This window comes from Coregonus clupeaformis, chromosome 14, assembly GCF_020615455.1.
Source record: "Coregonus clupeaformis isolate EN_2021a chromosome 14, ASM2061545v1, whole genome shotgun sequence".
Lineage (NCBI taxonomy): Eukaryota > Metazoa > Chordata > Actinopteri > Salmoniformes > Salmonidae > Coregonus > Coregonus clupeaformis.
In genome coordinates, this window is record NC_059205.1 from 46,154,863 (window position 1) to 46,181,212 (window position 26,350).

At 44.0% G+C, this 26,350-nt stretch overlaps 1 protein-coding gene across 2 annotated transcripts; it reads left to right on the forward strand.

Annotated features, from left to right (window-relative positions):
* Window positions 1-277: 277 nt before the first annotated feature.
* Window positions 278-21,945, forward strand: LOC121580824 (ATP-binding cassette sub-family D member 3). Of its 2 annotated transcripts, none has more exons than XM_041895898.2 (22): window positions 278-491; window positions 1,109-1,145; window positions 3,543-3,638; window positions 3,802-3,890; window positions 5,266-5,335; window positions 7,257-7,354; window positions 8,269-8,392; window positions 8,610-8,666; window positions 8,826-8,968; window positions 9,094-9,163; window positions 9,596-9,665; window positions 9,773-9,870; window positions 9,964-10,055; window positions 15,667-15,761; window positions 15,920-15,992; window positions 16,097-16,160; window positions 16,318-16,395; window positions 16,486-16,641; window positions 18,492-18,611; window positions 20,448-20,552; window positions 20,814-20,870; window positions 21,108-21,945. In XM_041895898.2, exons 1-22 carry the CDS (start codon window positions 382-384, stop codon window positions 21,183-21,185), a joined length of 1,980 nt encoding a protein of 659 aa, XP_041751832.1. In that variant the 5' UTR covers window positions 278-381; the 3' UTR covers window positions 21,186-21,945. The 2 variants fall into 2 exon arrangements, with proteins under 2 accessions (XP_041751832.1, XP_041751831.1); XM_041895897.2 differs by lacking the exon at window positions 5,266-5,335 and adding an exon at window positions 6,809-6,878 and having other exon boundaries at window positions 283-491.
* Window positions 21,946-26,350: the final 4,405 nt, after the last annotated feature.

Consider the following 26,350-nt stretch of genomic DNA (forward strand, 5'->3'; position numbering starts at 1 on the left):
TATAGTTGCTCGTGTTCATAAGAACTTAGAATTTTCTTCATTAGTATGTAGTATTTTTGCCAGAGTCCTTCCTACTTTTAATTTGAAGGATTGGCTTCCGGCTTTCTCCTGCTGCCAAATGTCGCTGAGTTTGAAATGAAAACAAAAGTGAAAAATGCAATGTTGACACACATAGCTAGCATGATTTATAGCAGATAAAGGACATGTTTACTTTTTTGTCCTTGGCTTAAACAGTTTATTCATACAATATTTGCATTGCATTGCTCTGATGTACTGAAATGTCGCACCATATAGCTCATTTTGCTAGCACGCCAGCCAGGTAGCTAGTAGCTACCCCAGCATGCATCTCGTTACTTCCTTGGTCGGTCGACAGATGGAAACATGGCGGCGATCAGTAAATACTTGACAGCTAAGAACTGCTCTATAGCAGGCGCCACAATTGTTGCCTTGTATCTTCTCAAGAGGAAAAGACATGCTGCCAAGATAAATGGGTAGCTAAGTTAAGCTTGACAACTATTTCGTAGCTAAAGTAAGATTAGCTTGGTGACGACCATCATAATGCTAAACTGATGTAGCCAACATCGGCTAGCTAGTAATGCTGCGTTCACAACAACTGGGAACTCGGGAAAAATACGAGATCAAATCATGACGTCAGTGATCTTCAGGTCGGAAAGTCGGAGCTCTAGAAACAGGCGCGAGTTCCCGAGGTGGAATTCCGAGTTGGATGACCGTTCTAAACGATTTCCTCAGTCGGAGATAGTTTTTTCCAAAGTTCCCAGTTGTTTTGAACGCACTGAAGTCGGAGATGTCCGAGTTCCCAATTGTTTTAAACGCTGCATTTGTCATACAACATTTGTAACTGACTAGTTGCAGTATGATGACGTTGAACCAGAGATTTCTGTTATGTTATTTTAACACTATTTTAGGTAGGTAGTAGTTTATGGAGTTAATTTTCTCTACTGATACTCACAGAGGTGGTAGGGGATATAATTGCATTGCCCGTTATAGCTGGGTTGTCAGGATTGCAAGGTCTAACTAACAAAGTAATCTACGTTTGCTGTGTGTCTTTGGCTACCATAGATTGGCTTCATTCCTGTTTTATGTTTAGGGTGAAAAGATCATCAGAACTACATTTGAGCAAAGATGTAAGTGTTTGTATCCAAGAAATGTTACTAACTACTGAGTTGTAAGATTCTTACCACACTCAATGTTGAAATCACTCTCTCTTACCACAGTGGTTCCCAAACTATGTGGGGGGAGGGGCGCAGGGTTTTATATATACACACACACAGTGGGGAGAACAAGTATTTGATACACTGCCAATTTTGCAGGTTTTCCTACTTACAAAGCATGTAGAGGTCTGTAATTTTTATTATAGGTACACTTCAACTGTGAGAGACGGAATCTAAAACAAAAATCCAGAAAATCATATTGTATGATTTTTAAGTAATTCATTTGCCTTTTATTGCATGACATAAGTATTTGATACATCAGAAAAGCAGAACTTAATATTTGGTACAGAAACCTTTGTTTGCAATTACAGAGATCATATGTTTCCTGTAGGTCTTGACCAGGTTTGCGCACACTGCAGCAGGGATTTTGGCCCACTCCTCCATACAGACCTTCTCCAGATCCTTCAGGTTTCGGGGCTGTCGCTGGGCAATACAGACTTTCAGCTCCCTCCAAAGATTTCTATTGGGTTCAGGTCTGGAGACTGGCTAGGCCACTCCAGGACCTTGAGATGCTTCTTACGGAGCCACTCATTAGTTGCCCTGGCTGTGTGTTTCGGGTCGTTGTCATGCTGGAAGACCCAGCCACGACCCATCTTCAATGCTCTTACTGAGGGAAGGAGGTTGTTGGCTAAGATCTCGCGATACATGGCCCCATCCATCCTCTCCTCAATACGGTGCAGTCGTCTTGTCCCCTTTGCAGAAAAGCATCTCCAAAGAATGATTTTTCCACCTCCATGCTTCACGGTTGGGATGGTGTTCTTGGGGTTGTACTCATCCTTCTTCTTCCTCCAAACACGGCGAGTGGAGTTTAGACCAAAAAGCTCTATTTTTGTCTCATCAGACCACATGACCTTCTCCCATTCCTCCTCTGGATCATCCAGATGGTCATTGGCAAACTTCAGACGGGCCTGGACATGCACTGGCTTGAGCAGGGGGACCTTGCGTGCGCTGCAGGATTTTAATCCATGATGGCGTAGTGTGTTACTAATGGTTTTCTTTGAGACTGTGGTCCCAGCTCTCTTCAGGTCATTGACCAGGTCCTGCCGTGTAGTTCTGGGCTGATCCCTCACCTTCCTCATGATCATTGATGCCCCACGAGGTGAGATCTTGCATGGAGCCCCAGACCGAGGGTGATTGACCGTCATCTTGAACTTCTTCCATTTTCTAATAATTGCGCCAACAGTTGTTGCCTTCTCACCAAGCTGCTTGCCTATTGTCCTGTAGCCCATCCCAGCCTTGTGCAGATCTATAATTTTATCCCTGATGTCCTTACACAGCTCTCTGGTCTTGGCCATTGTGGAGAGGTTGGAGTCTGTTTGATTGAGTGTGTGGACAGGTGTCTTTTATACAGGTAACGAGTTCAAACAGGTGCAGTTAATACAGGTAATGAGTGGAGAACAGGAGGGCTTTTTAAAGAAAAACTAACAGGTCTGTGAGAGCCGGAATTCTTACTGGTTGGTAGGTGATCAAATACTTATGTCATGCAATAAAATGCAAATTAATTACTTAAAAATCATACAATGTGATTTTCTGGATTTTTGTTTTAGATTCTGTCTCTCACAGTTGAAGTGTACCTCTGATAAAAATTACAGACCTCTACATGCTTTGTAAGTATGAAAACCTGCAAAATCGGCAGTGTATCAAATACTTGTTCTCCCCACTGTATATGAACTCAGTCCGGCTTTAAACTTACTCTTGAACGTTGTAATAGTAGAATGCACAAGGTGCTATTTCATAATTGGGTAGTGCGTCATAAGTTCCTCTTGTCATGTTAGTCATTGCATACCTTAGAGCTATTTATAACTTGTCAGAAATGTCCAGATCAGCTAGCCCATGTCAGCTAACGTTTTTCATTTAGGTTTTTTAGCCCATAGATTTGTTGTAATTTTTTTGTTACTCAAATATCACATGAATACATATGCCAAAATGTATAGAATTGCTTGAAAATGTGCTTTAAAACTGCAAAATGTTCTTTGCACCCCATGACAAATTGTGTAGAATTGCAGGAAATAAGCTTGAAACCTGCAAAAGTCTTTCCACCAACAAGAGGGATGAGAACAGTTTGTGTCATGAACAGTGCTTGTGCCCATAGAAATAGGGGGCACGGGATCTTACCCAATGCTGGAAGGGGGGCCCAGAGTGAAAAAGTTTGGGAACCCCTGTCTTACCACACCCAGGGACAACATTTTGGCAATAATGTCAATATCCACATGCCTTTACCATAATAACAAGTAGGACTGAGCTGGTGAGATTTGATGTGGTTTATTTATCTCATTAATCTGTATTAATGTTTGGTATGATGTGTGGCAGGAGGCTAAGAAGGAAAGGACGGTGGTGGACAAGGTGTTCTTTGCACGTATCCTGAAGATAGTGAAGATCATGGTTCCTGGAGTGTTCTGCAAAGAGGTATGAGCTCTTCTACAAACTTGATGACTTTGAATGCACTCCAACATTTTCATCTTGATTGGAATTACATTTCACTTAATGTAAGGAAGTGTATTGTTTAACATCTCAACAGATCTCCCAATCTCTTATGTTGACCTATTTCTTGTAATCTACTGCTCCACAGTCAGGATACTGTCTCCTCATCGCTGCCATGCTGGTGGCCAGAACCTACTGTGATGTGTGGATGATCCAGAATGGCACCATGATCGAGAGGTAGGTAGGGCTGGGAGATATGTCTAATTAATTGAAATTAATGTTTTGGCTCGATGTTCCAAATGCCTGTGTCGCAAGAATCTAGGTTTTTATTTTGTGTTCGTTTTTATGAGTGTTATGTCTTTTTGGTCTCGTCTGCTTCACTCCTGTGCTGTGTGCACTGTGCACCTTCCCACTCGCACACAGACACCAACTCCCTCCCCCTGCCACCCACAACAACAAAGACGAAAGATAACTTCTCCCTGACAACAAGCAGTTTAAACTCAGTATTTGCATTTAAGGTTTGGTCCAACAGAATCGGTCGTATGGACACCGAAATGCTTAGAGACATTATTTTACTGTAGTAGAGGAGAACTTAACCTTTCTAACGATACCCTTTTTATCTCAACTCCCAAAATGTAGAACAGAGCAGACCCTACTAAAACGAGAGTATCAATGAACATGTTGTGGAAAATGAATGCTCAGTTTCTGTCGTGTGCGACATTGCAGTACCACGTACCGCTAGCAGCATTTTAGCCACAGACTGTTGTGCTAGCTGTCTAGTCTGTGTTTTATGAATGTGCAATGAGCATAAAAATACGCATTTATATAAGGATTTGGCAACACGTTCTCATTCTGATAAATAATCTTATCTAGGTAGGCCACTTGATTTCAATATCTAAACAAAGTGAACAGGCTATGTTGTTCAAACCGTTTAAGATGGACAGGAGGGTGATAACAGTTCAATTGTTCTTCCTTGTTAGCAAGCAAATAGATCCAAGTTGGCTAGACTTGAAATATAAAGATTAGCTGGCTACTCACTAGCATGTGGGCTTGTGCTTGAGAGATTGTTCATGAGACCTACAAGAAGTTAGTCATTATTAGCGGATGTGCATTGTGCATGGTTCCGGTGAAATCTGTAACAAAAATTGCATCTTCATAGACAGACTTGAAAGCCAGATCAGTGGTTATTGCAACAAAAGCAGGTTAAACTAAAATAATAAAATGATTAGTGGTCTTATGGTTGTGGAAGGCGTATATTTAGCCTAGGTATAATTTTACAAGCCCTGAATTAATTCGATTATTTCTCACCTGACTGTTTGAAATGCAGTGTATTGACCTTTAATTCTTCAACGAAGTTTATTAAGAGAAAGCGTTAAAAAATAAAATAAAGATGTATATCGTGAATCGCCCATAAGTTTGAATAAATCAAGATATGATTTTTAGGCCATATCGCCCAGCCTTAGAGGTAGGACTCCATAGAAAACCCTAGCACACCAACATTAAAGTTCTCACCAGCGACATTGCCAGCAGCAACTTCAACATAGCTTTGCAGAATTATTGTTACTTATCATATTTGACAGGTTGTAATCATCTCCTCTTAATTCCTCCACAGTGGAATCATTAGCAGAGATGTCAATATTTTCAAGAAGCACTTTTATTACTATATTGCTGCCATACCGGGGGTAAACTAGTGTCCAGTGCTACATTTGCATGGATTACTTTGTGTTGCTTGGGGTGCCTGGAAGCAGAATATGATTAAGTGCTTATGAACTCACTTGTGCATTGTTGTTGTGGTTTAATTGCATTTGTGGGCATCACTGGTCTTGAAGGATTGCGGGCTTGCAAATATTTGAAATACTGTATTTAGCCTACCTTCTAGTCAGTTATTATTTTCTAGAGTGGGTTTTATTTTGTGTTTGGGGTGGAAAAATTGATCCTGGCAGCCCTACAGGACTAGACTGGGCCAACTTATTAATGAGACTTATTTATTTATTTATTTTATCTTATTTTGCACTCCTCATCCTGCTGTGTTCACCTTTCACCAGTGGCTTTTTCCACTGTTCAGTAATTGATCAGGGTACTGGTGATAGCCTTTCGCAAAATCCAGTGACTCACTCTCACCCAGCTAGCTGGGTCAGTTTAAAGAGCGACTGCCTTTAAAAAGCAACTAATCCCTTTGATAACGGCCTATTGGGCTCCCGAGTGGCGCAGCGGTCTAAGGCACTGCATCTCAGTGCTTGAGGCGTCACTACAGACCCCCTGGTTCGATTCCAGGCTGTATCTCAACCGGCCGTGATTAGGAGTCCCATAAGGTGGTGCACAATTGGCCCAGCGTCGTCCGGGTTTGGCCGGTGTAGGCCGTCATTGTAAATAATAATTTGTTCTTAACTGACTTGCCTAGTTAAATAAAGGTAAAATAAAATAAATAAAAATGTGGCATCGATATGAGTCAGAAGCGGGTATTCTAGACTACAAAGTGTAAATAGGATAATTTGGGTCATAAAGTCAATCTCATCTAAAACGGAGTTTGTAACATCTGTGCGTCACAGCGGGTTAATAAAGGTTGGGTTTTGATTTGACGATGTCCATTTGCCCACTAACATGGGGTGAACAGCTGCGGTGATTGCTCTCTATACAATAGAATAGACAGTGAGGCAGACCTGCTCAGCAGCTCCGACTGTTTACATAAGACAACACGTCGTGCATTTTTTTACTAGAGAAATACTGCACCAAGCACCATAGTTAGATGTAAAATTGCGCAACTAAAACATCCTCGGCAAAAAACGTTAAAAATAATTATACATTTCTTGAGTTATCTTAGGTTCATTCTAGGGATTTTGAGGAAGTCAAATAGGCTTCCGAGTACAGTGTCTCATGGGGGACAAACATCATTAACCAAACGCGGAATCGGTCAGGAAACACACCTCCAAGACTGAAATCTTGTTTTTCGAATGAGAGAAAAACACGTGCCAATCGGCGTGTTCAGTGGCTCTTTAAGGTGCGGACAATCCAGCTCTTCCAGTGTTGGGTTTTCTGGACGCTAAAAAACACTGAAAAAAACACACACCTTTGGTTTACAATGTAGAATGACCCCACTTTTTGCCCTGTATGTGACATTGTGAGTGTGTGTTCACTTTGTGCATGTTGGTTTGCAGTGCAATTATTGGTCGTTCAACAAAAGATTTCAAGAGACTCTTGTTCAACTTTATAAAAGTCATGCCATTTGTAAGTGCAACTTTCCTACTTCTATTTTTGTGGTTAATTTGTTGTCTTAATTGTCTCTACCACCCGTATATTAAAACAAAATTATAATGCGTAATTCTACACATTGCACTTTCTCAATACAGTATATTTGATAATAAGCTAATGAACTTGAAAACAGTTAACCTCATGATTTGGGAATGGTGGTTTACGTTAGGATTAGAATTGTGCCCAATTGGAAGAACGTTTTTGTATTTTTTTGTCAATACTAAAACTGCCTGATAACTAACAGACTGGTGATCCCTGGCCTATATTTATTAGAGGTTTTATGAGGTGTTCATGATTCTTATGATTATTTACTTTTAAATGAGACTGCTATTATGGCCCGTTTGCCTGTTTCAGATCTCACTGGTTAACAACTTCCTCAAGCTGGGTCTGAATGAACTGAAGCTCTGTTGCCGGGTTCGACTCACCAAGCACCTCTATGATGAGTACCTGCAGTAAGTCCTGCTGATCACTCATTCCCAAGCCTACTTCTTGCAGAATATTAGTTCTGAGAGATCAAGAGAACATCTGTCTGTCTGCCCTTAGCTGGTCTCGTGACAGACGTTAACATTTACATCTAACCCAAATCACGTAGCGGGAGATTTGGTTCTGGGTGACAAGATTAGCCCAAGGTCCCAGGGTTCCGGACTGGAAGCACGCTTTCGGCTGTGCCCAGAGGACAGCATCGGTATTGTAGTTTAACTGAAGTCTGGCCCAGAAAGGCAATTCCCATAGACAGCCCCATAGAGAAGTCACATTTGAAAATTCCTAATAAGACACTTAAGTCCTCACCTTTGTGCACGAAACTACCATTGAAATATTCAAATAATTGGCGCTGAGGCCTATTTTTTTCTTTTTCATCACTCACAGCCGAAGATACGAAAACATTTAATTCATGCTGGCCATCGACGTGCCGTTTGGTTTGTGTAGCCGTCCACGTGCATGGCACGCTCTGGCAGAGTTCCCGGAGCATGTTCGCGCGGTACTGCTGTCTGTCCAGTGCGCAGGCGTTGTCGTCCCAGTAAAAACGGATATAGAAAGATGGCAGCAACTACGAAACAGCGAATGCAAACTTAAGTAGATTACGCTGAAAACAACAAGCGTCCATTTTGGACGCTGTCTCTAGTTCATATATACCTCAGTGGATTAGCCTTTAGCAATAGAGGTAGTTTGAAAGGATTTTTCCCTTGATCAGATTTCATTTTACAAATGTCCTAGCCCCACTACTTACAGTGTAGTGACCCTGTTACAATGGTGTAAGGAACAATGACTTCATAAACTCAAAGTGATAGAAAATACATAAAACACCTGCCAAACCCTGTTTCATGTTTTCACCACACCATCCTCCCATCCCACATCTCCTCTCCAGAGGTTACACATACTATAAGATTGGTAACCTGGACAACCGCATCGGTAACCCTGACCAGCTGTTGACCCAGGACGTGGAGAAGTTTTGTAACAGTGTGGTGGACCTCTACTCCAACATCAGCAAGGTAACCTGCACTTAAATAGCCTGGTTATACTAGACCAAATTCTGCACTCAAATGAAACAATGCCGAGTTCAGAATTCAGTCTGGTTCAACCAGGCTATTAAAAAATACCTCTGTTGTAGAGACAACTAATGCTGCTCAAAGCCTGATACAATCTACTGCTATTGACAGTACACTGAACCTGGGATGATAATCAGACAGGTTTTGTCTCTTCCTTTAGCCTCTATTGGACATTGGTCTGTACATCTTCAAGTTGACCTCGGCCATCGGGCCACAGGTGAGTCTTGCTTTGTCTAATGTAGCCTTCTATGGATCTCTGGAATTGTCCTACATTTAGGCTTATATGTAGTTTCAATTGAAAGAATGAAAATGTTAATCCCCAATGCATCTGCACAGTAGAATAGAGTTTCTACTCTACTCTCCTCTTTCCCCTCAGGGTCCTGCCTGTATGATAGGCTACCTGGTGTTCTCTGGGCTCATCCTGACACGTCTGCGGAGGCCCATCGGCAAGATGACGGTGATGGAGCAGAGATACGAGGGAGAGTACCGATTCGTCAACTCACGCCTCATCACCAACAGGTCAGTCGGGTCGCACATCTATCCTTACTACTGTTCCTCTCTTCTCCTTTTTAAGACAAATAATTTCTGTTTCATGTTATTTTTCCACTGTGAAAATAACTGGTTTAATGTTTTGTTTCCCACAGTGAAGAAATTGCCTTCTACAATGGAAACCTGAGGGAGAAACAGACCATTCACTCCACCTTCCAGAAACTGGTGAGAGGGTTTGGGGCTTTAAATCTATCAGTGGCGGTAGTTGACTTACTATGGCAGGGATCATCAACTAGATTCACCCGCCTGACAATTTTTTTCTTGGGGGGATGATCAGGAGGCAGGAACATAATTACAAATAATTTGTCGATGGCAAATTGACCACAAGAAGCCCAAACAGATATAACATTTGACTAAAACATAATAATTTCAAACCGTACTTACATTTGCATACGATCACATATATCTCTCTATTATGCGTGGGAATACTTGTCTACAGATTTCCTAAATTAAAATCACTTGGAGCTGATTTGCTAGGGGTTTGTCTTTTATGCTCAGAAAACTTTGGGGGCCAAATAAAATCACCCGTACTATGGTATCACAGAGGATCTGTACTACAATGCATATCAATGTCTTACGTTACATTCTCTCCCATAGGTGGATCATTTGCACAATTTCATTTTCTTCCGCTTTTCAACTGGTTTCGTGGACAGCGTCATTGCAAAGTGTGAGAATACTCTTTGATTTGAAGTTTGTTAATTACTTTATTCATACTCTCTCATCTGATGTGGTTTATAGCTGAATTAAATACTTGTGGTTTTCCCACCTCTGTAGATATTGCCACTGTTGTGGGGTACCTGGTGGTGAGCAGGCCGTTCCTGAACCGTACCCACCCACGCCACCTACACAGTACCCACGCTGAGCTGCTAGAGGTGAGGAGAGACAAAGAGTGTGTGTGTGTGTGTTCTGTATGGATCAGATCCTAACTTCCCTGTCTCCCCTCTCTCCCTCTCTTTCTCCTCCAGGACTATTACCAGAGTGGGCGTATGTTGCTGAGCATGTCTCAGGCCCTGGGCAGGATCGTCCTGGCTGGCAGAGAGATGAGCAGGCTCTCAGGGTCAGTCATACACAATGCTCTTATCACACAATTGGTTCAACTGGTGCACTGGTAGCCTGAATGCCAGTTTGTTAGCGCTATCATGCTATCTCTGTCTGTTATTGCAATAGAGTTCCAATATTTGCATAACCCTTGCGATTGGAGGGTAGTTGTGGGGGTTATCGAATTAGGATCCAATCCTCTGTTCTCCTCAAGCTCATTATTGTTCATATTTGAAGATTGTTGTGAGGCCAGACTGTTTGGCTTGGTAAAGACAGCAATGGAGTAGGTAAGAGCACAAACAGATCTGGGACTAGTTCAGTGGTTCATTGGTTTGTTGGTTCAATTGTTCATTGGGTTAATGGTTTAATGGTCTCAGATCACTCCACTTGTTCTTCTTTCCCTCCATCTGCTGTCCCCTCCTCACTGACTCCTTCTGTCCCTTCCTCACTGACTCCTTCTGTCCCCTCCTCACTGACTCCTTCTGTCCCCTCCTCACTGACTCCTTCTGTCCCCTCCTCACTGACTCCTTCTGTCCCCTCCTCACTGACTCCTGCTGTCCCCTCCTCACTGACTCCTGCTGTCCTTTCCTCACTGACTCCTTCTGTCCCTTCCTCACTGACTCCTGCTGTCCCCTCCTCACTGACTCCTTCTGTCCCCTCCTCACTGACTCCTGCTGTCCCCTCCTCACTGACTCTTGCTGTGTCCCCCTCCTCACTGACTCCTGCTGTCCCCTCCTCACTGACTCCTGCTGTCCCCTCCTCACTGACTCCTGCTGTCCCCTCCTCACTGACTCCTTCTGTCCCTTCCTCACTGACTCCTTCTGTCCCCTCCTCACTGACTCCTGCTGTCCCCTCCTCACTGACTCTTGCTGTCCCCCTCCTCACTGACTCTTGCTGTCCCCCTCATTTACATTACATTTACATTTTAGTCATTTAGCAGACGCTCTTATCCAGAGCGACTTACAGGAGCAATTAGGGTTAAGTGCCTTGCTCAGGGGCACATTTACGTCATTTAGCAGACGCTCTTATCCAGAGCGACTCACCAATTGGTGCGTTCACCCTATAGCCAGTGGGATAACCACTTTACAATTTTTTTTTTGGGGGGGGGGGGTAGAAGGATTACTTTATCCTATCCCAGGTATTCCTTAAAGAGGTGGGGTTTCAAATGTCTCCGGAAGGTGGTGAGTGACTCCGCTGTCCTGGCGTCGTGAGGGAGCTTGTTCCACCATTGGGGTGCCAGAGCAGCGAACAGTTTTGACTGGGCTGAGCGGGAACTATGCTTCCGCAGAGGAAGGGGAGCCAGCAGGCCAGAGGTGGATGAACGCAATGCCCTCGTTTGGGTGTAGGGACTGATCAGAGCCCGAAGGTACAGAGGTGCCGTTCCCCTCACTGCTCCATAGGCAAGCACCATGGTCTTGTAGCGGATGCGAGCTTCAACTGGAAGCCAGTGGAGTGTGCGGAGGAGGGGGTGACGTGAGAGAACTTGGGAAGGTTGAACACCAGACGGGCTGCGGCATTCTGGATGAGTTGTAGGGGTTTAATGGCACAGGCAGGGAGGCCAGCCAACAGCGAGTTGCAGTAGTCCAGACGGGAGATGACAAGTGCCTGGATTAGGACCTGTGCCGCTTCCTGTGTAAGGCAGGGTCGTACTCTCCGAATGTTGTAGAGCATGAACCTGCAGGAGCGGGTCACCGCCTTGATGTTGGCGGAGAACGACAGGGTGTTGTCCAGGGTCACGCCTAGGCTCTTCGCACTCTGGGAGGAGGACACAGCGGAGTTGTCAACCGTGATGGCGAGATCATGGAACGGGCAGTCCTTCCCCGGGAGGAAGAGCAGCTCCGTCTTGCCAGGGTTCAGCTTGAGGTGGTGATCCGTCATCCATACTGATATGTCTGCCAGACATGCAGAGATGCGATTCTCCACCTGGTTATCAGAAGGGGGAAAGGAGAAGATTAGTTGTGTATCGTCAGCGTAGCAATGATAGGAGAGGCCATGTGAGGATATGACAGAGCCAAGTGACTTGGTGTATAGGGAGAAAAGGAGAGGGCCTAGAACTGAGCCCTGGGGGACACCAGTGGTGAGAGCACGTGGTGCGAAGACAGCTTCTCGCCACGCCACTTGGTATGAGCGACCGGTCAGGTAGGACGCAATCCAGGAGTGAGCCGCGCCGGAGATGCCCAGCTCGGAGAGGGTGGAGAGGAGGATCTGATGGTTCACAGTATCAAAGGCAGCAGACAGGTCTAGAAGGACAAGAGCAGAGGAGAGAGAGTTAGCTTTAGCAGTGCGGAGAGCCTCCGTGACACAGAGAAGAGCAGTCTCAGTTGAATGACCAGTCCTGAAACCTGACTGGTTTGGATCAAGAAGGTCATTCTGAGAGAGATAGCAAGAGAGTTGGCTAAAGACGGCACGCTCAATAGTTTTGGAAAGAAAAGAAAGAAGGGATACTGGTCTGTAGTTGTTGACATCAGTGGGATCGAGTGTTGGTTTCTTGAGAAGGGGAGCAACTCTCGCTCTCTTGAAGACGGAAGGGACATGGCCAGCGGTCAAGGATGAGTTGATCAGCGAGGTGAGGTAGGGGAGAAGGTCACCGGAGATGGTCTGGAGAAGAGAGGAGGGGATGGGGTCAAGCGGGCAGGTTGTTGGGCGGCCTGCAGTCACAAGTCGCAGGATTTTATCTGGAGAGAGAGGGGAGAAATAAGTCAAAGCATAGGGTAGGGCAGTGTGAGTAGGACCAGCAGTATCATTAGACTTAACAAACGAGGATCGAATGTCGTCAACCTTCTTTTCAAAGTGGTTGACGAAGTCATCCACAGAGAGAGAGGGGGCGGGGGGAGGATTCAGGAGGGAGGAAAATGTGGCAAAGAGCTTCCTAGGGTTAGAGGCAGATGCTTGGAATTTAGAGTGGTAGAAAGTGGCCTTAGCAGCAGAAACAGATGAAGAAAATGTAGAGAGGAGGGAGTGAAAAGATGCCAGGTCGGCAGGGAGTTTAGTTTTCTTCCATTTCCGCTCCGCTGCCCGGAGCTCTGTTCTGTGAGCTCGCAATGAGTCATCAAGCCACGGAGCTGGAGGGGGAGGACCGAGCCGGCCGGGAGGATAGGGGACACAGAGAGTCAAAGGATGCAGAAAGGGAGGAGAGGAGGGTTGAGGAGGCAGAATCAGGAGATTGGAGGGAGAAGGATTGAGCAGAGGGAAGAGATGATAGGATGGAAGAGGAGAGAGTAGTGGGAGAGAGAGAGCGAAGGTTGCGGCGGCGCATTACCATCTGTGTAGGGGCAGAGTGAGTAGTGTGGGAGGAGAGCGAGAGAGAAAAGGAAACAAAGTAGTGGTCGGAGACATGGAGGGGAGTTGCAGTGAGATTAGTAGAAGAGCAGCATCTAGTAAAGATGAGGTCAAGCGTATTGCCTGCCTTGTGAGTAGGGGGACGGTGAGAGGGTGAGGTCAAAAGAGGAGAGAAGTGGAAAGAAGGAGGCAGAGAGAAATGAGTCAAATGTGGACATAGGGAGGTTGAAATCCCCCAAAACTGTGAGGGGTGAGCCATCCTCAGGAAAGGAACTTATCAAGGCGTCAAGCTCATTGATGAACTCTCCAAGGGAACCTGGAGGGCGATAGATGACAAGGATATTAAGCTTAAATGGGCTAGTGACTGTGACAGCATGGAATTCAAATGAGGAGATAGACAGATGGGTTAGGGGAAAAATTGAGAATGTCCACTTGGGAGAGATGAGGATTCCTGTGCCACCACCCCTCTGACCAGATGCTCTCGGGGTATGCGAGAACACATGGTCAGACGAGGAGAGAGCAGTAGGAGTAGCAGTGTTTTCAGTGGTAATCCATGTTTCCGTCAGCGCCAGGAAGTCGAGGGACTGGAGATTAGCATAGGCTGGGATGAAGTCAGCTTTGTTGGCAGCAGAACGGCAGTTCCAGAGGCTGCCTGAGACCTGGAACTCCAGGTGTGGGGTGCGTGCAGGGACCACCAGGTTAGAGAGGCAGCAGCCACGCGGTGTGGGGGCGTTTGTGTAGCCTGTGCAGAGAGGAGAGAACAGGGATAGGCAGAGGCATAGTTGACAGGCTGTAGCAAATGGCTACAATAATGCAGAGGAGATCGGAATGAAATGAACTAAACATCTGGGACAGTAGAGAGCAGGGCCTCCCTCACCAAAAACTTCTACTTCTAACAACTATAATTGTTTCACTGAACCACCCGAACAAAAACTCTACCAACTTCCACCTTTAGAAATCAGAATTGTTGTGAACCACAGCGGTTCAATGTTTAAAGGAATAGACTCAACCCACTTTATTCAGCTAGCTAACTATGACACCATAGCTAACTAGCATGCTAGCATCCAAAAACACACAGTTTAGCACCAACACTTGCATCCAAAAACACACAGTTTAGCGCCAACACTTGGTCACAACAAACCACCAATAGTGTGTTAACACACTAAGCAGATAATTCGTGTCCGTGTCTGTTGGCTAGCTAGCAATGGCCACTGTGTTGACCTTGTTTGAAGAACGGCTAGCTAGCTAGCTTCGTGCTACCCCGGCACCGCCGAACAACAATGCCAACCCACAGTAACTAACCACAACAGCCCACGATGCCTAGCTATGACGCCATAGCTAACTAGCATGCTAGCATCCAATAACACACAGTTTAGCACCAATACTTGGTTACAACAAACCACCAAGAGTGTGTTAACACACTAAACAGATAATTCATGTCCGTGTCTAGTTTCTTTCGTAACGCAGCAAAAAATTAAGCGTTGGTTAGCTAGCACATTAACATTGGAAACAACTCTCCACCGTTGCACTAAACAGATAAGTACCAATAAACGTTACCAGTAGCTACCCGCTAGCTAGCTAGCATACCAAGAGTGTGTTAACACACAAAACAGATCATTCATGTCCGTGTCAAGTTCCTTTCATAACGCAGCAAAAAAAAATTAAACGTTGGCTAGCTAGCTAGCACATTAGCTAGCACATTAACATTGGAAACCACTCTCCACCATTGCACTAAACAGATAATAACCAATAAACGTTACCAGTAGCTACCCGCTAGCTAGCTAGCCTCGTGCTTCGCCGGGCTCCGCCGTAACAATACTTAAACAATACGTAAACAATACTTACCTACAATAATTGCCTACGGAAACCTACAATAACTACCTAAATAAGCTACCTACCTACGATCTAAATAAGCTACCTACGATCTAAATAAGCTACCCTCCTCACTGACTCGACTCTTGCTGTCCCCCTCCTCACTGACTCTTGCTGTCCCCCTCCTCACTGACTCTTGCTGTCCCCCTCCTCACTGTCTCTTGCTGTCCCCCTCCTCACTGACTCTTGCTGTCCCCCTCCTCACTGACTCTTGCTGTCCCCTCCTCACTGACTCTTGCTGTCCCCCTCCTCACTGACTCTTGCTGTCCCCCCTCCTCACTGACTCTTGCTGTCCCCCCTCCTCACTGACTCTTGCTGTCCCCCTCCTCACTGACTCTTGCTGTCCCCCTCCTCACTGACTCTTGCTGTCCCCCTCCTCACTGACTCTTGCTGTCCCCCTCCTCACTGACTCTTGCTGTCCCCCTCCTCACTGACTCTTGCTGTCCCCCTCCTCACTGACTCCTGCTGTCCCCCTACAGGTTCACAGCTCGCATCACCGAGATCATTAAAGTCCTGAAAGAGCTGAACTCTGGGAAATACGAGAGGACCATGGTCTCTCAGCAGGGAGGCAGAGGTACCCGCTGCATGTTCCCTGATAATGTATTGATGCTGATATTGTTGTTAGATAGCAGTCTCATGTGGCAGTAGTCTAACACAGGAACAGGATAACATTTTACTAGTTTATGTGCGAGATGATTGCTTTTGTGATTTTTTTCTTTGTCACATTTTCAGATGGTGAATTACAAGATAGAATCACCTTGGTCCCAGGAAGTGGTGAAATCATCCACAAAGACAAGATTATTAAGTATGTATCTGACAGATACATGTATTATAGCAATACAATAAACATGATTAATATGCTTAATGAAAGTAGGTACTACCTGGTTTGATGTTGTACTTGTGTCTCAGGTTTGAGCATACACCTCTTGCAACGCCCAATGGGGATATTCTTATCAAAGACCTCAGCTTTGAGGTGAGTATCTCAATACCACCTAGGAGCAACTCCGTACTGAACCAATTTATAAAATTCATGAAATCTAAAGACTAGACTTATGATGAAGGTTGAGGGACTGTTTAATCTGTAAGTGCAGACGGCTGAACTGTGCCTTCCCATCCCCTGCTAACCTAAGGTGACATCAGGGACAAACGTCTTGGTGTGTGGCCCCAACGGCTGTGGGAAGAGCTCACTCTTCAGAGTCCTGGGAGAGGTATGAGGAATCAACAATTGCTGAAAAAGCCTGTTATGTTGCTGTAGTGTTTTACATTCATGAGTAGTAATGGATGTGTCTGTTTCTCAGCTCTGGCCTCTGTTTGGTGGCCGTCTCACCAAACCTGAGCGAGGGAAGCTCTTCTATGTTCCCCAGAGGCCATACATGACCCTGGGCTCTCTGAGGGATCAGGTGATCTACCCAGATACAGTGGAGGACCAGAGGAGGAAGGGCACCTTTGATAAGGTAGCCTAACTATCCAATCATAGCAGCCCTTTACTGGACCATACATGTACACTACCAGTCAGAAATGTGGACACACCTACTCATTCAAGGGTTTTTCTTTATTTTTACTATTTTCTACATTGTAGAATAATAGTGAAGACATCAAAACTATGAAATAACACAAATGGAATCATATAGTAACCAAAAAAGTGTTAAACAGATCAAAATATATTTTATATTTTAGAATCTTCGAAGTAGCCACCCTTTATATTGATGACAGCTTTGCACACTCTTGGCATTCTCTCAACCAGCTTCACCTGGAATGCTTTTCCAACAGTCTTGAAGGAGTTCCCACATATGCTGAGCACTTGTTGGCTGCTTTTCCTTCACTCTCCGGCCCGACTCATCCCAAACCATCTCAATTGGGTTGAGGACGGGGGATTGTGGAGGCCACGTAATCTGATGCAGCACTCATCACTCTCCTCCATGGTAAAATAGCCCTTACACAGCCTGGAGGTGTGTTGGGTCATTGTCCTGTTGAAAAACAAATGATAGTCCCACTAAGCCCAAACCAGATGGGATGGCGTATCGCTGAAGAATGCTGTGGTAGCCATGCTGGTTAAGTGTGCCTTGAATTCTAGATAAATCACAGACAGTGTCACAAGTAAAGCACCCCCACACCATAACACCTCCTCCTCCATGCTTTATGGTGGGAAATACACATGAGGAGATAATCCGTTCACCCACACCACGTCTCACAAAGACACAGCGGTTGGAACCAAAAATCTCAAATTTGGCTCCAGACCAAATGACACATTTCCACCGGTTTAATGTCCATTGCTCATGTTTCTTGGCCCAAGCAAGTCTCTTATTATTATTGGTGTCCTTTAGTAGTGGTTTCTTTACAGCAATTCGACCATGAAGGCCTGATTCACACAGTCTCCTCTGAACAGTTGATGTTGAGATGTGTCTGTTACTTGAACTCTGTGAAGCATTTATTTGGGCTGCAATTTCTGAGGCTGGTAACTCTAATGAACTTATCCTCTGCAGCAGAGGTAACTCTGGGTCTTCCATTCCTGTGGCGGTCCTCATGAGAGCCAGTTTCATCATAGTGCTTGATGGTTTTTGCGACAGCACTTGAAGAAACTTTCAAAGTTCTTGAAATATACTGTATTGACTGACCTTCATGTCTTAAAGTAATGATGGACTGTAGTTTCTCTTTGCTTATTTGAGCTGTTCTTGCCATAATATGGACTTGGTCTTTTACCAAATAGGGCTATCTTCTGTATCACTTGATGATTGGCTCAAACATATTAAGAAGGAAAGAAATTCCACAAATTAACATTTAAGAAGGCACACCTGTTAATTAAAATGCATTCCAGGTGACTACCTCATGAAGCTGGTTGAGAGAATGCCAAGCGTGTGCAAAGCTGTCATCAAGGCAAAGGGTGGCTATTTGAAGAATCTCAAATATAAAATATATTTTGATTTGTTTAACACTTTTTTGGTTACTACATGATTCCATATGTGTTATTTCATAGTTTTATGTCTTCACTATTATTCTACAATGTAAAAATAAAGAAAACCCTTGAATGAGTAGGTGTGTCCAAACTTTTGACTGGTAGTGTATATCCAAACACATCAGCTCTTTACTATACCATATATCCAATCACAGCAGCCCTTTTTTTGACCAATGATTTGTAATGCTTCTCAAGTGTGCTGTACATGGCCTCTGTCAGTAGGATGTGGTATGTCAGAGGATAGCACTAAGCTATGCACGCTGTTTGCTGACAGTGTGGTATGCTGGCGTTTTTGTACGTATCTGTGCGTCTCTCCGTTTCTGTGTGTGTGTGTGTTCTGCTGGGCAACAGGTGCTGAAGGAGTACCTGGACAACGTCCAGCTTGGTCACATCCTGGAGAGGGAGGGCAGCTGGGACACCGTCCAGGACTGGATGGACGTCCTCAGTGGAGGAGAGAAACAGAGGATGGCTGTAAGTCACTGCTCATTTCCTAAAGAAAACAACAGTGAATAGTGAAGACACATGTAGTTGTTTTGTCTCTTTCTATGCCAGACTAATTCTGCTAGCTGCATAGCACTGCACTCCATTTATGTTGCCATGACTTTTAAGACCATTTTCCAAGCACATACAGCTGTAAAAAAGTATTTGATCCCCTGCTGATTTTGTACGTTTGCCCACTGACAAAGAAATGATCAGTCTATAATTTTAATGGTAGGTTTATTTGAACAGTGAGAGACAGAATAACAAACAAAAAATCCAGAAAAACGCATGTCAAAAATGTTATAAATTGATTTGCATTTTAATGAGGGAAATATGTTTTGCAGAGGGGTCAAATACTTGACTTAGTACTTTGTGGCAAAACCCTTGTTGGCAATCACAGAGGTCAGACGTTTCTTGTAGTTGGCCACCAGGTTTGCACACATCTCAGGAGGGATTTTGTCCCACTCCTCTTTGCAGATCTTCTCCAAGTCATTAAGGTTTCGAGGCTGACGTTTGGCAACTCGAACCTTCAGCTCCCTCCACATATTTTCTATGGGATTAAGGTCTGGAGACTGGCTAGGCCACTCCAGGACCTTAATGTGCTTCTTATTGAGCCACTCCTTTGTTGTCTTGGCCGTGTGTTTTGGGTCATTGTCGTGCTAGAATCCACGACCCATTTACAATGCCCTGGCTGAGGGAAGGAGGTTCTCACCCAAGATTTGACGGTACATGGCCCCGTCCATCGTCCCTTTGATGCGGTGAAGTAGTCCTGTCCCCTTAGCAGAAAAACACCCCCAAAGCATAATGTTTCTACCTCCATGTTTGACGGTGGGGATGGTGTTCTTAGGGTCATAGGCAGCATTCCTCCTCCTCCAAACACGGCGAGTTGAGTTGATGCTAAAGAGCTCGATTTTGGTCTCATCTGACCACAACACTTTCACCCAGTTATCTGAATCATTCAGATGTTCATTGGCAAACTTCAGACGGCCCTGTATATGTGCTTTCTTGAGCAGGGGGACCTTGCGGGCGCTGCAGGATTTCAGTCCTTCACGGCGTAGTGTGTTACCAATTGTTTTCTTGGTGACTATGGTCCCAGCTGCCTTGAGATCATTGACAAGATCCTCCCGTGTAGTTCTGGGCTGATTCCTCACCGTTCTCATGATCATTGCAACTCCACGAGGTGAGATCTTGCATGGAGCCCCAGGCCGAGGAAGATTGACAGTTCTTTTGTGTTTCTTCCATTTGCGAATAATTGCACCAACTGTTGTCACCTTCTCACCAAGCTGCTTGGCGATGGTCTTGTAGCCCATTCCAGCCTTGTGTACGTCTACAATCTTGTCCCTGACATCCTTGGAGAGCTCTTTGGTCTTGGCCATATTGGAGAGTTTGGAGTCTTGATTGATTGATTGCTTCTGTGGACAGGTGTCTTTTATACAGGTAACAAGCTGAGATTAGGAGCACTTCCTTTAAGAGTGTGCTCCTAATCTCAGCTCGTTACCTGTATAAAAGACACCTGGGAGCCAGAAATCTTTCTGATTGAGAGGGGGTCAAATACTTATTTCCCTCATTAAAATGCAAATCAATTTATAACATTTTTGACATGCGTTTTTCTGGATTTTTTTGTTGTTATTCTGTCTCTCACTGTTCAAATAAACCTACCATTAAAATTATAGACTGATCATTTCTTTGTCAGTGGGCAAACGTACAAAATCAGCAGGGGATCAAATACTTTTTTCCCTCACTGTAAAGGTAGCTTTTCATTGATTGGACTCCTCTTCTCTTCTCTTCTCTCACACACACATCTCATCTCATCTCTCTGGTATCTAGATGGCCCGTCTGTTTTACCATAAGCCCCAGTTTGCCATCCTGGATGAGTGCACCAGTGCTGTGAGTGTAGATGTGGAGGACTTCATCTACAGCCACTGCAGGACGGTAAGATACAACACTGTGGACTATTATTCAGATTATACATTAAATAGGTCATTTGTCAATCTTTTTTATTTTTTTATTCAAGTTTACAAAATGTACATCAATGTAAGTACAAAGATTTTGCCATATCCCAACCATTTGTCAATATGTTGATGATTATTGAAAAATATTTTATTTATGTGCACATTGTGAAAGAGGAATGAAAAAGAACCAAGCTAACTGATGCATGGTAGCTTATGGGATGTCATATTTACCTTTCCTCAGGTGGGCATCACGTTGTTCACGGTTTCTCACAGGAAGTCTTTGTGGAAGCACCATGAGGTAAGTCCTGTCACACCAAATGATGAAACATAAAATGACTGTGCATATAATAATATAATGCAGGTGAATACTAAAGCCCTGTTCTTTTGTCCTTTTTTAATTCTAAGAGCGTTTACTTGTTTACATCATCTATTTTGTAGGAGCATTTTATTTTATATAGATTAAAATACATTCCAAATATCTAAGAGGGCCTTTAAGAAAGAACACCTTCTAACCAGTGATTTCTGTCTTCTCCAGTACTACCTGCACATGGATGGAAGGGGAAACTATGAGTTCAAAGCCATCACCCAGGAAACTGTGGAATTTGGGTCATAACGACCTCACCACAGCCAATTATTGCGCACAGAGATGGTCCTAAGTAATTCTGCACTAGATGAAGCATAGAAAACAGAGAAGTCAAGTCCTAACATCTTAAAATGTTACGCTACATTATGAAGAATGGGAGCTCTCTCAAAGTCAAGAGAGAAATACCTTTAATACATTAAAGGTAGAGTCCACAATATGACATCATCATACAGAGCAGGGTACACTTCCTGCTTACAGAAATAAACAAAACAATTGAATTCTGCCGAGATTGACCGTATTGGCTCTTCCTAAGGGCAGATATTGAATTCTGTTGTTGTTTATGACTGGAAGCAGGAAGTCGCCCCGCTGTGTATGATGATGTCATATTGCAGAGTCTACCTTTTAAGGACGTGCGTGTCTGTACATGAGAGTTTTAATTGTATATGAAGCAAATAATGTACTAAGAAAGCTAACCTTACCGATTTGTATGTTTAAAATTTTTATTTCCATTAATATTGCATTGTTTTTTATTATTTAAAATGGTCAGTTTTTATGTCAAGTTTAATGTCAAGTTTTGATGTTGAGTTAAATTTAATGTTTTGTTTTGTTTTTTTAAATGTTAGTCTAGTGCTGTTTGTTGAAACACTGAAGTGCATTCTTCTTTCGTGAAGCCAGTTACTGTAACTGTAAATGACATTAAGCATAGCTAGTCCGAATACGTCAACTGCAGTACATAAATGTAATATGTATTTTTTTGTCTCCTATATAAAAAATCTCAGCGTCTGCCTCAGTTTTGTAAGGTACTGTAGTTATTCTGAACCATACTTAATTAAGCTTTGATTATTTCGTAAAAGGGGATCGAGGACGTGGGACTTCTTGTTAACATAGGATATTTAAAATGCCATTACTATGAGCTGAACTAGAAATAAATACAGTGGCTTGCGAAAGTATTCACCCCCCTTGGCATTTTTCCTATATTGTTGCATTACGACCTAGAATTAAAATAGAGTTTTTGGGGGTTTGTATCATTTGATTTACACAACATGCCTACCACTTTGAAGATGAAAAATATTTTTTGGGGTGAAACAAACAAGAAATAAGACAAAAAAACAGAACTTGAGCGTGCATAACTATTCCCCCTCCAAAGTCAATACTTTGTAGAGCCACCAAGTCTCTTGGGGTATGTCTCTATAAGCTTGGCACCTCTAGCCACTGGGATTTTTGCCCATTCTTCAAGGCAAAACTGCTCCAGCTCCTTCAAGTTGGATGGGTTTTGCTGGTGTACAGCAATATTTAAGTCATACCACAAATTCGCAATTGGATTGAGGTCTGGGCTTTGACTAAGCCATTCCAAGACATTTAAATGTTTCCCCTTTAAACCACTCAAGTGTTGCTTTAGCAGTATGCTTAGGGTCATTGTCCTGCTGGAAGGTGAACCTCTGTCCCAGTCTCAAATCTCTGGAAGACTGAAACAGGTTTCCCTCAAGAATTTCCCTGTATTTAGCACCATCCATCATTCCTTCAAGTCTGACCAGTTTCCCAGTCTCTGCCGATGAAAAACATCTCCACAGCATGATGCTGCCACCACCATGCTTCACTGTGGGGATGGTGTTCTCTGGGTGATGAGGTGTTGGGTTTGCGCCAGACATAGCGTTTTCCTTGATGGCCAAAAAGCCTTCTTCCATAGGTTTGGGGAGTCTCCCACATGCCTTTTGGCGAACACCAAACGTGTTTGCTCATTTTTTTCTTTAAGCAATGGCTTTTTTTCTGGCCACTCTTCCGTAAAGCCCAGCTCTGTGGAGTGTACGGCTTAAAGTAGTCCTATGGACAGATACTCCAATCTCCGCTGTTGATCTTTGCAGCTCCTTCAGGGTTATCTTTGGTCTCTTTGTTGCCTTTCTGATTAATGCCCTCCTTGCCTGGTCCGTGAGTTTTGGTGGGCGGCCCTCTCTTGGCAGGTTTGTTGTGGTGCCATATTCTTTCAATTTTTTAATAATGGATTTAATGGTGCTCCGTGGGATGTTCAAAGTTTCGGATACTTTTTTTTATAACCCAACCTGTCATGTGAATTTCTATCTCTAATTCAACCTAAGCTTGAATCATTACCAGAGGTTGTAAAGCTCTGGTTTTAATCATCAATGATTCAAGGTCCACAATAATTATCGGTAAATTTTATTCAAGGAGAGCTCTGCTCAAAAACACAAATATCCTGTTTTTTATACCCCTTGGCAAACAAAGACACTATGCTCCTCCCACCTTTAGGTGGCTTTCTTAAACAGTTCCCGCCTTCCCCCTTGAATGGTTAGTAACGCCCCCTCTGTTAGTGGGTTGACACTACATGATAATTCTAACATTTATACTGTGTTTGGGGTGAAATTCTTTAGTCATTATTCTTAAAATCCAAATTAATCTAACAATCCACCCCTTTGACTAAATATTCCCACATTCAGGATAAATGTATTTTACAAGCATGATTAATCTCAGAGATCACATCAGAACTAATAAACATTTCATCCAATTGCGGTCTTTCAGGGTCCAAATCCTCGTCATCCACCAAGCCTGGAGGATTGTTTTTCACATTCCCCTGGTCAGAGTCCGGAGTCAGTCCATCTCTCATCATTGTTTAGATACTGCATTTCACCAACGCCTGACTCACCAATCCTCGGACACAGGGAACAAGACAACAACCACATAATACAAGAATACCCATACAAACACTGATCGCTCCTAAGATGGTGGCTGCTAGGGTTTTCCATTGACCAAATATTTAATCAAACCACCCTATCCACAATGTACTAACTTCTGAGTTCAGTTCATCCTTCACTTAGTGCAGTTAATTCTGTAAGAGCTCTGGTGACTGTCCCATCCGGTGTGGTGTTGTTAGGGATAAATATGCAACAATGGCTTATCTTTCTATAGACACCGGCCCTTTCTGCCTGATCTAGAACCAACCTCTACTAAGTTATGAGCGGGATGGCGGATAATCGCTCAGAGATCCCCTTTACTGCATCTCTAGTCTGGTCAATAAATCGTTGTTGGTTGTAATAGATATAATTTATCCAATCCATATTTTTGTTTATTGTCACCCACCAGAATTTTTTTGTAGTAAAACTCTCCCATATTTGATTTATAGCTTTTTATTCGTCTGGAACACCCCTGGGGATGCCTATACCATCTATCCAAATTGGGCTATTTCCTTCCTGACTTATTTTTCTCCTAATTATTCTTCCTGTCACTGGTCTTTGATGACCAATTCTTACAGGTTGGACCAACAATACTGGTGCACAAGTACCCACCCATCCCTCTGGTAATGTCTGCCGAATGCTCCCTTTTTTAGTGCATGCCCACCACACATCAGTCAAAGGGATGGTTAGGTTCCTAATTTTTTTTCCCTTCCTTCCTTATCTAAATCAGTCACATTAATTATCTCCTTACAGCCATCAAAATCACCCAAGTTACGGGTGCCATTTCTATGTCTGTAACACTGGTATTCGCCAGGGGTTAAAGTGAATCTAGGTGGGCTGGCCGAGTATGTCAATTTTGCCAGCCCAATCCCTGTGCAATTTGGCTTTTTTTGATTGGACCCCAGGTCTAATACACAGGGAAACATTGCCTTTGGCATTGGGGCGGTCAACATTGTTGGTCGCCCAATGGAGCATGCATAACAATTGGTCTCCCCCAAGGCCCTAGCGGTGTATTTCATCCACTTTAACCAGAGATTCTCATCAGGGACCCCCGCCACTTCCCCATTGTTCCATTCTTGGAGGAGAAAATCTTTCATAGTGGACGGGTTAGTTGAATTGACTCCGTCATCCCTTGACTGATTTACTCGGTCTATTGCTGTTAGTGGATTAATGACAGTACCTGCTCCCTCTATATCTTTTGACTCCATCAAATATAATCTTAGACAAGTATCCCGTCCGTATACGTCCGCGCAAGCCCAGTAAGTTCTTCTCATGTCCTCTTTAGTGACTTTTACTATTGTTACTACCACTTCCATGGGGATGTCGTTATACCTTCTTATCCTCCATCTTGATGTCCAGCCCCCCCCCCCGTCTCATATCTCCGTCCCCCAGTATATCTAAATACCTGAGCCCAGGAACAATCTGCCGAGGGAGCTGAACATAAATACAACGGGATCTTATAATCCCCTGTTGCTTGCTTATCCGCTCTGATAAGATCCCTAATCCTAATTTTGAATCTTACTCCCCACCCCTCTCTGACTCCTATTTTGTAGATCACTCGCCCTTGACGGTCAGTATGTCGGGTCGCTTCCCTTTATTTCTTAAAATTGTTGTAAGGCCATAGCGTAATTGGTGCGAGGTGGTGGTGGATTTTGACCTACCACGACTATTGCCGAGACTATGATGCAGCTCAGGTCACCCATATTCCCAAAAACCGCCAACCCTCTCCTGTCTTGAGTCCTTCTGCTCGGTACCACCCCATACTCACACCCTAGGAACACACTACAGTGATGATAGGTCTGGGTAGGAGATCTTCGTTGACAGAGATGACCCCCGCACCCTGTGGCGCAGTTCCGCTCGTCAACTCTGCGTGTGCTAAGCGGTGCTTGTATGTGGTCCTACCTTCTTGCAGTGGGTAACATGGACCCAGGTTCCTCTCTCTGCTATTCTAATGGCCAAGGTGGTTACCAACATAACCTGATAGGGCCCTTCCCAACAGGCCTGCTTCCAGTTTTCCTTCTAGTGACTGGATGCTCACCTGGTTAATCTTCACACATTGTGACGTCACGAGAGGCTACACAGCTTTCAGCGGGATTGCTCAAGTAGTGCAAGGAGACAAGGTTCAAACAAAACAAGGATTTTATTATAGGTCTTGGGAAATTAACGAAAATATAACAAAATTCTGTTCTCTTGTGGCTCTTTAAGGGTTAACAGTTCAGGGATGTCTCTTCCACATCCAAAATCATAATTCTCACTCGCTCAGATAACTTTTCCCCAGCCTTACTGTAGTCCACGTTGCAGCTAGTGGCCAACCCAGCAAAAAGTCCTTCCAAATGTCTCTCACGTATTTCCACAGGTGCATATATCCAAAGGTGAGTATTTCCCAAAGGTAAGTATCTCCAAATCCTTATATTCCTCATGGAAGTGGACGTGCAGCACTCTTGTTCTCCAGAGAGCCCAGGTTGGAGACTGTGTCTCTTCCCTTCCCAAACCTTCAGCTCATCAGCTCCT